This window comes from Myodes glareolus, chromosome 19, assembly GCF_982192425.1.
Source record: "Myodes glareolus chromosome 19, mMyoGla1.1, whole genome shotgun sequence".
NCBI lineage: Eukaryota > Metazoa > Chordata > Mammalia > Rodentia > Cricetidae > Myodes > Myodes glareolus.
In genome coordinates this window covers 37665983-37679882 of record NC_142044.1, presented here as the reverse complement: position 1 = coordinate 37679882, position 13900 = coordinate 37665983, and the positions used below count along the sequence as shown (strand labels likewise).

The 13900-nt window shown below is 55.4% G+C and overlaps 2 protein-coding genes across 3 annotated transcripts; both read left to right on the top strand.

The window, feature by feature from the left end:
• Positions 1-1499: 1499 nt before the first annotated feature.
• Positions 1500-4952, top strand: Naprt (nicotinate phosphoribosyltransferase). The gene is made up of 13 exons (XM_048454455.3): positions 1500-1937; positions 2075-2202; positions 2283-2365; positions 2495-2625; positions 2711-2826; positions 3169-3365; positions 3439-3579; positions 3860-3944; positions 4039-4119; positions 4215-4317; positions 4395-4549; positions 4637-4744; positions 4837-4952. The coding sequence occupies exons 1-13, from the start codon at positions 1718-1720 to the stop codon at positions 4897-4899; spliced, it is 1611 nt and encodes a 536-aa protein (XP_048310412.3). The 5' UTR covers positions 1500-1717; the 3' UTR covers positions 4900-4952.
• Positions 4953-6843: 1891 nt separating this feature from the next.
• On the top strand, positions 6844-13542 carry Mroh6 (maestro heat like repeat family member 6). 2 transcript variants are annotated; one of them, XM_085679148.2, is made up of 14 exons: positions 6844-7204; positions 7440-7592; positions 7772-7926; positions 8409-8526; positions 8697-8881; positions 8967-9104; positions 9234-9348; positions 9432-9575; positions 9655-9774; positions 10070-10237; positions 10470-10589; positions 10813-10915; positions 11009-11074; positions 11189-13542. In XM_085679148.2, exons 1-14 carry the CDS (start codon positions 6917-6919, stop codon positions 11416-11418), a joined length of 2103 nt encoding a protein of 700 aa, XP_085535274.2. In that variant the 5' UTR covers positions 6844-6916; the 3' UTR covers positions 11419-13542. The 2 variants fall into 2 exon arrangements, with proteins under 2 accessions (XP_085535274.2, XP_048310849.3); XM_048454892.3 differs by having other exon boundaries at positions 6848-7204; positions 9655-9828.
• Positions 13543-13900: the final 358 nt, after the last annotated feature.

Below are 13900 nucleotides of genomic sequence, written 5' to 3'. Positions count from 1 at the left end.
CAATACTCTGCCAGGCTCTACCCATTCTTGCCTAGCCCACCTTTTGCCTCTTCAAGCCATTTGAGCCAGAAACAGAATCCATTGGGCACATATTTGTCCACCCTGTGCCTCTTGTCCCTGCTGTTGTGACTGTGTGGAGTCTGCCTAGGCCTGATCTAACATCACTCCTCCCTCCTTACCTCTGGAGGGGCAGTGCAGTTAACTGAAGGGGGGCTGTAGCGCCTGCCCTATGGGACAGTATGCGAGCCGGGAACTAGACTGGAGATTTAAACACATATGCACACAGAGACACGGGGACACGGGTCATCCTTGAAACAAGAATGCCAACTTTATTGTACTCCAAGGAAACTTATATAGGGATCCTTTTTTATTATTATTATTTATTAAAAATTTCCACCTCCTCCCCACTTCCCTTTTCCCTCCCCCTCCCCAATTATATAGGGATCCTTAACTGATAGCCACACCCCAGCTCTTGGGATTTCCAGCTGTAAAACCCACCAGAATTCACTCCTCTGCCATCAGGAACTCATGAGAGTCTCATGCTCAGAGCAGCTGCAGACACAGGAAAACAAGTTGCTTCACTCCGGCAGGCAAAGCGTCTGAGGCAGGCAAAGAAAGTCAAGGGGCCAGGAGTCTGCAGCCCCCAACAAAGGGCCAATCTTTCATGTTCTGGGATGGTTAGAATATGGACAGCCAGCTGTACTGTGTGGAATTTTTCTGCCCATTCCACTGTGGTCAGTGCTTGGGTATTTGGTGAAATCGTGTGGATGCCTGGTGAGAGGTGCCAAGTGTGGCTGGACCTTGCCAGTGCTGTTGATCATGCTCCTTAGCCTCGAGGAAGCAATGTGGTCCCTCCTCCTCAAAAGCTTTCCGGTGGGGCCTGGGATGCAGGGTCCAACAAAAGCTGTAACCTGAGGAAGGATGATGTAGCCTGTAGCCGTGACTTCTCTCCAGAAGATGGGGTTTCAATTCCCAGCTCACAACCAGGTGTAATTAACTTCAACTCCAGGCAATCTGGTGCCCTCTTCTGGCCTCTGAGCTTGAAGTCTGCCTGTAGTACAGAAGCACCCACACACTTTTCCCCCTTTTCTTTCTTTTTGAGAATAAATTTAGCTGACCTGGAACTTGTTAGATTGCCCTGTGGTGTCTGCTTCCCCAGGGCTGGGATTAAAGACATTCGCTACCACTCTGAACAAAAACTATCTTAGGACTTTGACTCACTATGGACCTGGTAGCTGGGTTGAACAAACATGCCCCTGACTGGTGCTTGGGTTCCCTACTCACCTGAAAGGCAGCTCTGGCCTCTAGGGGCTCCTGGTTTTCCAGGGAGATGCTCACAGTTCTGTAGGTAACCCTATTTGCCCAGCCCTGCTCTGGGGCGAAAGGCTAAAGTACAATCTTATCAAGCACTCCAACCCTGTTAAGTTTGGCGTTGCTGTTTTGCCTTTGCCCCTGCTAGTTGAAGTTCACTATCCTGTAAGAACCATTCTCAAGGGCAAACAGCAGAGTCAAGTAGGCAGGGCTAGAGGTAGGCTGTTTGCCTACCTTGCTGGTTTGGGTCCCTGCAACTAGCGGTGTTTAGGTGGTTTGCCCCGCCCACTGCTGCTGGGAAAGGCCCGCCTCTGGGTCGGTTAGTTCCCTGGACCAGTGCCCTGGGGGGCGGAGTAGGGCGCCATTAGCCTGGCTTGTCATTCTGCGTTTACGGTGCTGAATTGCGATGGAGCTGGACGGCGAGGAGCGCGCGGTGGTGCGGCCACTGCTCACCGACCTCTACCAGGCCACCATGGCGCTGGGCTACTGGCGTGCAGGCCGGGCATGCGAAGCAGCAGAGTTCGAGCTCTTCTTCCGCCACTGTCCGTTTGGAGGCTCCTTTGCCCTGGCCGCCGGTCTGCGGGACTGTCTGTGTTTCTTGCGTGCCTTCCGTCTGCGGGACGCAGGTAGCTCCACAACCCGCACTGGTGGTACTCCGGCTAGGAGAGAATCCCGCTCCCGTGCCCCTGACCTCTGTCTGAGGGGACCTGCACTTGCCCGGTCAAGTCCTCCCCCAGATCACATGTATTCTCTATTCCCCCAGACGTGCAATTCCTGGCTTCAGTGCTACCCCCAGACACTGACCCTGCGTTCTTTGAGCACCTTCGGACTCTTGACTGCTCTGGGGTGACGGTGCGAGCCCTGCCAGAGGGTTCCCTCGCCTTCCCTGGTGTGAGTGTCCTGCGATCTGGGTGGGGGGTGATCCAGGAGCTCCCCACCCCCCGCTCTGGAACTAATCGCTCGTCCCCCAGGTGCCACTGCTGCAGGTGTCCGGGCCACTCCTTCTGGTACAGCTGCTGGAGACTCCCCTGCTGTGTCTGATCAGTTACGCTAGGTGAGCGGAGTTCCTGAGAGATGCAGGCAGTCGGCAGTCGGAAGGTTTTGGGGGGGGGGGGGTAAGTCGGTACACTGGGGTGACTCTGCAACTCTCACCTGGGCTCTCCTGGCCTGTCACTCTCCACAGCCTCGTAGCCACCAATGCTGCTCGACTTCGCCTAATTGCAGGGCCTGATAAGAGACTGCTAGAGATGGGCTTGCGGCGAGCTCAGGGTCCAGATGGGGGTTTCACGGCTTCCATTTACAGCTACCTGGGCGGTGAGGCCGGGAAAAGGCGTAGGTTGGGGAAGGGAAGGTACCAGCATTCCTGGAGTCCCCTAAGCCTGCCTGCCTTTTTACCCAGGATTCAACAGCAGCAGCAACACACTTGCTGGACAGCTGAGAGGTGTGCCCGTGGCAGGGACCCTGGCCCACTCCTTTGTCACTTCATTTTCGGGTAGTGAGGTGCCCCCTGACCCGGTTAGTACTGTTTTATGTTGTGTCAGGGTTCCGTGCAGCCCAGATTGGTCTTGAAATCTTGATCCTCCTGCCTCTGTCTCAATGTGTACTTCCATGCTGGGCCCAATCAGTCAGTACCTTTCTCAAGCCAGCTCTACTCTAGAGGACAAGATCTCAAAACCAATTCTTACCCCGGCTAGGATGGGCTGGCCCCTGCTGTATACGCTGGTGGATTGGTGTAAGGCTGTACTAGAAAGCTGGCATTACATGGCATCACCTTTGTCCTCTGGCCACGGTATACTAGCCACTCCCAGGTTTTACACTGTACTCTAGAACCATCTTTTATCTAATCTCTTTCTGCAGATGTTGGCTCCAGCTTCTAGTGAGGGCCCCACTGTGGACCTGGCCGCCAGTGTAAATTTGTGGCTGAAGCGTGTGTGCGACTACCTGGGACTAGAGGTGCAGGAGCCGCATCCAGGGGAACGGGCAGCATTTGTGGCCTATGCCCTGGCTTTTCCCCGGGCTTTCCAGGGTCTGCTAGACTCCTACAGTGTACGCAGGTGAGGTATGAGCAGTCTCTCAGGGTGGCCTCGGTAGAGCGACTGAGCTCCTGATCCTGTCTTTTACATGCAGAAGTGGTCTTCCCAACTTCCTGGCAGTAGCCCTGGCGCTGGGGGAGCTGGGTTACAGGGCAGTGGGCGTGAGGCTGGACAGCGGTGATCTGCTTCAGCAGGCTCAGGAGATCCGTGGGATCTTTCGAACTGTTGGTGCCGAGTGAGTTCCCCATGAGGGGTGTCGTGTGCCTCCTAGAAACTCCTTGTGGGAGTCCCAAGGATTTGGACAAGAGGGATTGTCTCTCCTATAGTGAGACCATGATCCTATTTCGAAACAACTGGAAAAGCCCTGGGAGGGAGGAGTAGGGTAGGACCACCAGGAGTTCCTAAGAAAAGGGTGGGTATAGGCATGGCTGATGGGGAGGGAAGAATCAAGGAAAGAGGCCAGGGTGAATCAAGAGCATCTAAGGGGGTGCTGCCTATGAACCCATTACCTACAGGTTCCAGGTGCCCTGGCTAGAATCCGTTTCCATTGCAGTCAGCAACAACATTGATGAGAAGGAGCTAGCACGGCTGGCCCAGAAGGTAGAGTGGAAGAGGGACAGGTGGAGGGTAGTCTAGGGGGCTCTGGCACTCTGCAGGTGGCAGCTGGGCCCATTGCCACCTCCTCTCCCCACAGGGCAGTGAGGTGAACATCATTGGCATTGGTACCAGTGTGGTCACCTGTCCCAAACAGCCTTCTATGGGCTGTGTCTACAAGGTAAAGAGAGTGTTTGGCCCCGGGTAGGGCAAGTCTGGAAGAACATGGATGGCAGGGGACAGGAGTCCAGCCATCTGAACACCCTGTCATTGCAGCTGGTGTCTGTGGGAGGCCAACCTCGAATGAAACTGACAGAGGACCGTGAGAAGCAAACACTGCCAGGGAGCAAGGCTGCCTTCCGGCTCCTAGGCCCCGATGGTGACTTCCCTCTGCTTCCCTTTTGCCCCCTTTCGAGTCTCCAGCCCCTATTTGACATTATTCTTGCTTTTGCTCAGGGTTTTTCCTAATGGACCTACTGCAGTTGGCAGAAGAGCCCCCACCCAAGGCTGGGCAGGAACTCAAGGTTTGGCCCCGAGGGGCTCAGGGGCCCTGCACTGTGAAGCCAGCCCAGGTGGAGCCATTGCTGCAACTCTGCCTGCAACAGGGACAGGTGACTGCCCCTCATCTGCGCCTTCACTTCAGCTGAGCTCTGATTCCGAACCAGCATCTCTAACCTTCCCTTTCCCCTCCCCTGCAGCTGTGTGAGACACTTCCATCTCTGGATGAGTCCAGAACCTTCGCCCAGCAGTCCCTGAGCCGCCTCAACCCTGCTCATAAGCAGCTGCAGAGCCCTCCAGTGTATCCGGTAGGCCTATAGGTGGCCTGCCCTGTGTCCTGTGTGCTCCCTGTCCCACTCCCAGCCCCAGCTGCTCAGATCCCTCTTATTTTTCTCTGCAGGTGGCACTGTCAGAGAAGCTTCGGGCTCTAGTGGACAGTCTGGGTGCTGGAGGTCCCTTGTAAAAACCACAGGGATGGCGAACGACCAGAAACAACATGACTCACTGTCCCCACAACTTGTCGTGTGTCATTAGTTCACGAATGTCTGCTACTCTCTTGACTTCTAGAGACTTCCAGAGCTAGGCTGGAATTGTGTGAAAGTGGCTCAGGAATGGCTGGGCAAAGGTTCTAGACTCATTCGGAGATGGAAATGGCTCACACAGCTGCAGGGGAGGGGAAAGAGAAGGGAGAGATGCTGGCTCGGGATCAGAGCTCAGCTGGGCTGGGAGTCAGGCATATGAGGAGGCACAGATCTACCCAGCATGTGGGAAGGCAGCCATGGGGCTGGACTGTGGAGACCAGGTCTGAGTGGAACTGCAGGACTCTATGACGCAGAAGGTTTGTGTTTACCTGTTTTGAGGATGTTACTGTGAAGGCCCTCACCTACTAGAAGGTTGAGATGAAGTGTCAGAGTCTCATAGCCTCAGGCTCCCACATCTACTAAGGGCAATGTCCCCCATCAGTATATCCCCCCATCTTCCCACACCAGCCCTGCATGATCTATCACCTATGATAAGTCAATCAGGCTTTGGGGTTGTCAGCTTCTGACCCAATAACCAAGGAAGGAGGAGAAGATGGAAAAAGCTGAGGTGCCGAGGAGCTGACTCTCTGAGAGCTGGCATACTCGGGCACAGCAAGCGAGGCAAGGCCGGAAGAACTGCCTGGGAGGAGTGTATTAGTCACCATCCTATTGCCGTGAAGAGACACCATGAACCCTGGCAACTCCTATAAAAGAAAGCACTTCACTGGGGGCTTGCTTACAGTTTTAGAGGTCAATCCATTGTCATCACGCTGAGGAGCGTGGTGACACACAGGCAAACATAGTGCTGGAGAAGTTGCTGAGAGTTGTATATAGAAAGAGACACTGGACTTGGCATGGGCTTTTGAAACGTCAAAGGCCACCCCCAAGGATGCACTTCCTCTAACAAGGTCACACCCACTAATTCTAATTCTTTCAAATAGTGCCACTCCCTGGTCACTAAGCATTCAAATGTGTAAGCCTATGGGGGCCGGCCTTTCCTACACCTACCACCACGGGAGGTTCATGGCTTGGCAGGAGGCAGAGTTGGGCTTGGGTAGCCTGAGGTACACGGTTCTGAAGAGGGTGAATGCCCGGGTGAATGCCCATTACATGGAATACTTCCACACGCGTTTCCACCTCTCCAAGCAGATTGCCAGACCAGTTCATCCAGCTCCCCTGGCTTAGTTCTGGGCAGTGCCTGCAGTGTGCTTGGGTGGAGAGTGGGGATTTAGGACAGAGGTTGGGTCAGCTCCGGGAGCATGAACTTGGAAAGGGATACACCTGGGCACATAGTATACATACACACTGCCTTAGCAGCCATGGGGAAACAGTCTCGGCCGAGGAGTGGAGGACATATAGGGCGTAAGATGTACCACCTCAGAACTGGCAAGGATACAGAGTGGCCCACACCAGCAACAGTGGGCACTTGCAAACGTCCTTAGGAGGCTTTGCCTGCCTTCACCCCATTTGCTCCACACCCCAAGTACCTTAAGTTCAGAGATGATGACAGTATCCGACCACACCCACTCCCAGGATGTCTGGCTGTATGACAATACAGGGGCCTAGACCAGTCCCTGACCCTGCTAGAACCTCCTCAGAATAATCTCAAACTGCTCTGGAGCCCTCCCCCAGATAAGAGGGGCAGGTAGTTGGCTAAAGACCTCCCTCCTCTCTGGAGTCCACATCTACACGGGCATTAGTGGGCAGAGCCAGTCTTCTTGCCATTCCATGTAACTCCAGCAGCCTGGGCAGAAACCCTTCACAAGCCCATGCTAGGATACCTCTGTGATTTCCCCAGCCAGCCACTGGCACATGCTCAGGCACGCATGCACGTCTATGCCCACGCCACCACGCCTGTCTGTAGGCCCGCCTGTGGGCCCGCCCGGGGCCTGATTCTAGGTCAGATCTGGGCACAACTTCACTGGAAGAGTGGTAGCAGGTGCCACTGGTAGGAACACCATGGCTGGGGGTGTGTGGGGCCGGGGCCGAGATGGCCCTGTGGGGTCCCTAACTCTGACAGCTCTAGCTGAAGGAATCCGGGCTAACCAGGGGCAGCCTGTGGGATCCTCTTCTACAGGCGCTCAGGCTGAGCCCCTGGAGCTTGAACCTGAGGCTGAGACCTACATTCAAACACTCACCCCTGCCTCTGAGGGCCAGCCTGAGAATGAAGTGCAACCCCCCACAGCGGGCAGTGAGAACTGTTCCCCACAGGATGCCCAGGAGCCAGGCCCTGAGAGACCCTACCAGGTGAGTGTTGAGGAATGATCATCGGTGGTGCATGGTTTGGCTGTCGTTCGCTTAGGCACTGGAAAGACAAGCGGTACTGGAGCTGGGGAAACTTCTGAGGGTAAAAGCAGGAAAAGACCATAGAGGAAGAGGGTGTGTAGCCATCTGAAGGATGAGGAGACTGGAGGGCTAAGGAAGAAAGCTGAGCTAGGCTTGGGGACTTCATAAACTCCATGTTCCATTCTCCCTTCCCTAGGCCTCCCAGTATTCCTGGGAGGAAGGAGCCTTGGCAGACCTTGCCTTGTATACAGCTGCCTGTTTGGAGGAGGCTGGTTATGCCGGGACCCAGGCAACTGCGCTCACTCTGTCCTCAGCCCTGGAAGCCCAGGGACAACGACTGGAGGACCAGGTTAGCATTCCCACTCCAACCTAGAGAATCCTACAAGCCTCCCTTCTGGGTGGGAGGAGAATGCAACCTCAACCACACGCCCCCTAAAGGCTGCTCTGACTAAGTGGTGCGGTGCAGGCAAGAGTTTCCTTTTGGGTTAAAGGGACCCTGACCACTGACATTTGGTCCCTTTTACCCAGGTCCACAGTCTGGTGCGTGGGCTCCTGGCACAGGTACCTAGCCTGGCAGAGGGAAGACCGCGGCGGGCAGCCCTCCGGGTGCTGAGCGCACTGGCTCTGGAGCATGCGCAGGATGTGGTGTGTGCTCTGCTACCCAGTTCACTACCCCCAGACCGGTAACCTGCCCCGCCCTCCCAGCTGTGCGGCCCCACGCGGCTTCCTTCCCCCTTCCCGCTTGATTGCTTGATCGTAGAATTTGGCCCCATCCATACCCAGGTTTAGTTTAGCGCGCGTGCGCACCCCCCCTCCCTGCTTTTTCCTGCAGATGTGGGTGGGATAAGAAATCAGGGTAGCTTGGGCTCCTGGAAGCCTCTGATTCTTTGGGTCATTTACCCCAGACGTTATCCCAGATTTATGCTCTACAATAATTAAAATAGTAGAAGTAGTGGACAGGTCTGTTTCCCTGTCTCCGACCTAACAGGGCTCAGTGTGGTCCAGGTGGCTCCTGGCCTCTGGGACTGGTTCCGTTGTTTTTTTTCTGGGATGTGGGCCAGTTGGAAGATGGTTTATTTCTGGAGGTTTTTCCTAGAGCCCGAGTGGTAGGCTTCCCTGAGAATTCCTCACAGCTCCTCCTCACTCCGAGGCCCTTCACCCCCAGGGCAGCCGCTGAGCTGTGGCGAAGCCTGAGCCGGAACCAGCGCGTAAATGGGCAGGTGCTGGTGCAACTGCTGTGGGCACTGAAGGGCACGGCGGGTCCTGAGCCTGGGGCACTGGCAGTAAGTGGCTCCAGGAGGTGCCATGGGGGGCGTGGCCCAACCGCAAGCAATCCAAGAGTAGTTTTGTGATGGTGGGACTAAAGATTAGCGCCCAAGTCACACTTGTGGGGGATGTCCTGCACGCATTCACGTTTGGCAGAGTTCCAAGGGTGGGTTCACTCGATCTGCAGGCCACACGCGCTCTTGGGGAGATGTTGTCAGTCTCTGGCTGCGTGGGAGCCACTCGAGGCTTCTACCCCCACCTGCTGTTAGCACTGGTCACACAGCTGCATGAGCTGGCTCAAGGTGTTCATTCCCCTGAGAGCCCTAAAGTTTGGGAGCCTTCTCACCGAGGGCCACCTCACAGTCATGCCAGGTGAGAAGGTACACTTGGGTGAGTGGGGGATGGGACAGGCCCTTCTTGCCCTCACTGCCCACCACTCTACTGTTCCCACCTCCAGCTGCACAGTGGAGGCCTTGAAGGCCCTGCTCACAGGGGATGGTGGCCGAATGGTGGTCACGTGTATGGAGCAAGCAGGAGGCTGGAGGAGACTGGTAGGAGCCCACACGCACCTGGAGGGTGTCCTGCTGCTGGCCAGGTGAGGAGACACCCCAGGACAACACAACAGGAGGAGGCTCCCTGCTGGCAAGGTGCGGTGGTGGCATAGATGAGGTGGTGGGATGAGCCCTTCCAAGCGAAGGAAGAGCTCCCTTTTACCCTCCTCCAGTGCCATGGTGGCGCATGCCGATCACCATCTCCGAGGCCTTTTTGCAGACTTGCTTCCTCGGCTACGAAGCACCAACGAACCGCATCGCCTCACAGCTATGGCCTTCTTTACTGGGGTGAGCCTGCTTCCCAGGAGTGTAGTGAGGGGTGACTGCCTGCCCAGACGCAGAGATGCACTGACTCTATGCCTCTTGCCTAGCTGTTGCAGAGCCGGCCCACTGCACGACTCTTACGGGAGGATGTCATCCTGGAGAGGCTTCGAACTTGGCAGGGCGACCCAGAGCCCACCGTGCGCTGGCTAGGCCTACTTGGTCTTGGCCACCTTGCAATGAATCGTGGGAAGGTGCCATTCTGGTAGTGCTGGGCCAGGCGGGACTTAGGCTGTGTCTGGAAGGGTCCGGCCACAAGTCCTGTCTTTACAGATAAGGCACGTGAACACGCTGCTGCCGGTACTCCTTAGAGCGCTGGGCGAAGGCGACACGCGGCTCGTGGGTGCTGCACTGGGCGCGCTGCGGAGACTGCTGCTGCAGCCGGGAGCACCGGTGAGGCTCCTCAGCTCTGAGCTGCGACCACGCCTCCCGCCGCTACTGGACGATGTGAGCAAAATCCTGCTCTGTGGTCCCACCGTGTCCCGCTTGGAACTGTCTATAGTTACGCAGTCCCAACTGCAGGCTCTCCCTAGGGTGCCCACCCAGTTGCCTGTGGTCCTGCCCATCAGATCGAGGTTTAATCTGAAGCCCCCTGATTCGCCCCCCCCTCCCCCGTCCCTCCTTACTCTGCACTGACCTTCTCTCTCACACTTTCTGCCTTGAATTCTGACTATATTTCCTCATGAAGGCTCGGGACTCTGTCCGTGCTTCGGCAGTGGGACTCCTTGGAACGCTGGTGCGGCGGGGTCAGAGAGGGCTCCGGTTGGGGCTTCGGGGACCCCTGAGGAAATTGGTGCTGCAGAGTCTGGTGCCGCTGTTGCTGCGCCTACATGACTCCAGCCAGGATGCTGCTGAGGTCAGTGTTCTGTCTCATCCAGAACTTCCGCTCCAACCTTGTGGCCTCTTTGAAGGTTTCAAGGGAAAAAGACCTGCACCTAAAAGTCCTTGAGGTCCTTGTCTTTTTCCCTTGGGCTGCTATACTAAGCGCCTCACCCTGGACATTGACACCCTTTTCTGGCCACAGTTCCTTTTCTTCCGCCACTTTTCATCTTCTGGACCCCTAACCCTGCTTGTTTCCTCCATTCCAGAGCTCAGAGTGGACATTAGCTCGCTGTGACCAGGCCCTTCGATGGGGCCTGCTGGAGGAGATGGTCACTGTGGCTCACTATGACAGCCCTGAGGCTCTAAGCCGTGTCTGCCACCGCCTGGTTAGTAGAGGAAGCACCGTGATGGGGAGAGGGGTACCGTCTGCTTCTGCTCTCTTAGGATTCTATAGGCCACTCCCCCTCAAAGCAGTCTCCACCCGAGCTGAACATGACCCCCGGGCTCCTGAGGCCTGTCAGTCCGGAGCCTTTGTTCATGTTGCCTGCCCAGCCTCTTTTCCAGGAAGGACTGATCCTTCCGTGCTGTCATGAGCATTTGTGTTCCTAGGTTCAGCGATATCCAAGCCATGTTAAGCATTTCCTGAGTCAGACCCAGGGCTACCTGCGGAGCCCACAGGACCCCTTGCGCCGGGCCGCCACTGTGCTCATAGGTGAGGCGGTCTTACCCACGTGGCTAGGGATCCCAGAGCTGAGCCAGCCTCTTCTAGGGTTGGGCCAGACCTCACTGGTTTGCTTTGGTACAGGCTTCCTCGTCTATCACGCTAGTCCCAGCGGAGTCAGTCAGGACCTGTTGGACTCTCTGTTCCAGGGTGAGGACCGGATGTGCCATGGGGGAGAGTGCTGGAGAGGAGTGGACAAGATAGAATGGGTGCGGGCCGGCCCCAGGCTCCTCTCGCAGGCATCCTAACCGCCCCTTTATACAGACCTAGGACAGCTGCAGGGTGACCCGGAGTCTGCGGTTTCTGCGGCAGCGCACGTGTCTGCCCAGCAGGTGGCGTTGCTTGCTCGGGCGCAGGTCCGACCACATCGCCCCAGCCTCTTACGCTTCATCCGCCATCACTCATATCCTGCAAGGCCCCATCCACTCTATGACGATAGTCCATTCCTACGCCGGAGCCGTGCAAGCCGATGGAACTGCCCTGAACCTCGGTGAACCAGGCCTGGTATCCAGATGCACGTGCACACATTATCCATGTCGTCACCAATCCCTGCTCCAGCAGATCCGCAGAAGTCTATTCAAACGTCACCCTGGGCCTAGTGCTGGACACTGGTGCTCACTGCCCTGTAACTACTTTCTATGGGCCCACCGTGTGACAACTGTGTCGCCGATGGCACGTTCCATCTAAAGTCCCTTCTGTAGTCTTGGTCCATCTATTTATTCTCTGCCAGGCGAGTTCTGTCATCTCTCTGGAGTGTGCCCTCTGCTCTAGCTTGGACTTGACACCTGTCCTGGATAGCATCTGCTTCCCAAGCAAGGGTCTGATGGAGGCACTGAAGGTGATGCCACTGTAGGCTATCCTGCCCCCTTCCTAGGGTTCAGTATGCCTAGTTGTACCTCTCATGGCTCTCCTAGTCATGTCAGTAGCCTGTCACCTCTGTTTCTTCTTCCATTCTCTATTCCTTACAGTTGTCCCGGCTTATGTCCCCTATGTCCTTGAGGTTATGTTGTCCAGAGGCATTGACCTGCTCTCCTGTCCATACCTGCTGTCCCTACTCCTTTGGATAACCAATCCATTTCCTACCCACCTGAACAATGGTGTTCTCTAGAAGGTATTTCTAACATCCCTTTATGCTGGAGAGCCCAAGCAGGGATTGCACCCGTGGGTTGAAATGTGGGAAGCAGGCACTCCGCACCCACCAGACTGTGAATGGGTATGTCATTACCCAATGTCCTCCTGTACAGGACTCAAATGGGAAGGCATAGCTGGATAGTCAGGAAGAGCCAGCCATAGTTGTGACCTCACCCCTCCAGGCGCTTGGCATAGGCAGCTTCCTCCACTTAGAATGCCTACCCTGGAATGTCCTCAGGATGCAGGAAGGCCTCCTCACAAACACAGGATATGCACAGGGTGATAATGAGCAGGAAGCTGTTTCCCCACCTTGGAGTCCTTTTGGGACAAGCATGGGATCCGACTTACTTAGCATCTACATGGAATGTGTTCAAAATAAATATGAATGGCTGGCAGTGGTTGGCCAACCGTCTTAGAAAGTGTGGCTGGCAGGGGTTGGCCAACCGTCTTAGAAAGTGGTGGGATGAACTGCTGCTCAGGATTCAGCTTGGCTCAAGGTGAGCAAGGCAGTATGCAGCAAGACTAATGGCAGGGGCCGGGGAGCTGACTCAGTGGTAAAGGGTACTTTGGATGCTATAGTTCCAGCCCCAGGACTACCAACTTCTCCTGCAGAAAACCCTCCCACTGAAAGTCCGGCAGCTAGGGGCTAGAGTCTGACCTACGCTCTCCCTCCATTTCTTTTCTTGGTTTTGTTTTGTTTTGTTTTTTGTTTGTTTGTTTTTTGAGATAAGGTTTCTCTGTGTTGCCCTGGTTGTCCTGGAACTAGCTCTGTAGACCAGGCTGGCCTCGAACGTACAGATATTTGCCTGCCTCTGCCTTTCCAGTGCTGGGGTTAAAGGTATACAACACTATTCTTTGTTTTGGTGCCCCCCCCACAGAGGCCTCATTGCAGGCCCAGTCAGTCTCCTGTTTCAGATGTTCTCCTGTGGGCCCTTCCACTGGTGAGCTCACTGGATCTCCCACCTGGGCTTTGGGTGTGGTTGGCAACATCTACCTATGCTCTGCCCTTCAGGACCTAAGGGTCCGGGAAGCATTGCTGTGGTGCAGGGCTTTCTAGGGTCTGGGTTGCTTCCATTCTACTCACCCGGGCTTGCCTTCCAGGAGTGTTTCAAGGACTTCTGGTTAAGATGGCTGTCCTGGCTAGTTTTATATCAACTTGACATAATCTAGAGTCATTTGAAAGGAGAGAACTCCAATTGAGAAAATGACTCTGTAAGATCCAGCTGAAGGGCATTTTCTTAATTAGCCATTGATGGGGAAGGGCCTAGCCCATTGTGAGTGAGTGGTGCCATCCCTGGGCATGTGGTCCTGGGTTCTCTAAGAAAGCCGACTAGGCAAATTGTGATGAGCGAGTCAGCAAACAGCACCCCTCCATGGTCTCTGCACCAGCTCCTGCCTCCAACTTCCTGCCCTGTTTGAGTTGCTGCCAGCCCTGACTAAAGACTGTCACCTGGAAGTGTAATCTGAAATAAACCCTGTCCTCCCCAGGTTGCTTTGGTCATGGTGTTTTATCAATAGAGACCCTAATTAAGACAATGGCAGAATGGGGACGGCCTCTGAGAGCTGATGAAAAAGAGTCAGAATAAGGAGAGAGAGAGAGAGAGAGAGAGAGAGAGAGAGAGAGAGAGAGAGAGAGAAGCTTCGGAAACCCACAAAGGAAGTGACGTGGTGGAGGAAAACACACATGCTCCACAGAGGAGAACCCCTAACAAGGGTTCAGCTGCTGGGGTCCTGCCTGGGGGAGGAGGGTACTAAGAAACTACTTCCTAAACAGAAAGCAGATAAAAGCGTGGCAGGCCAACCACTAGGACAAGGCCACCGTGCTCAGGAGCCTCCAATCTGCTT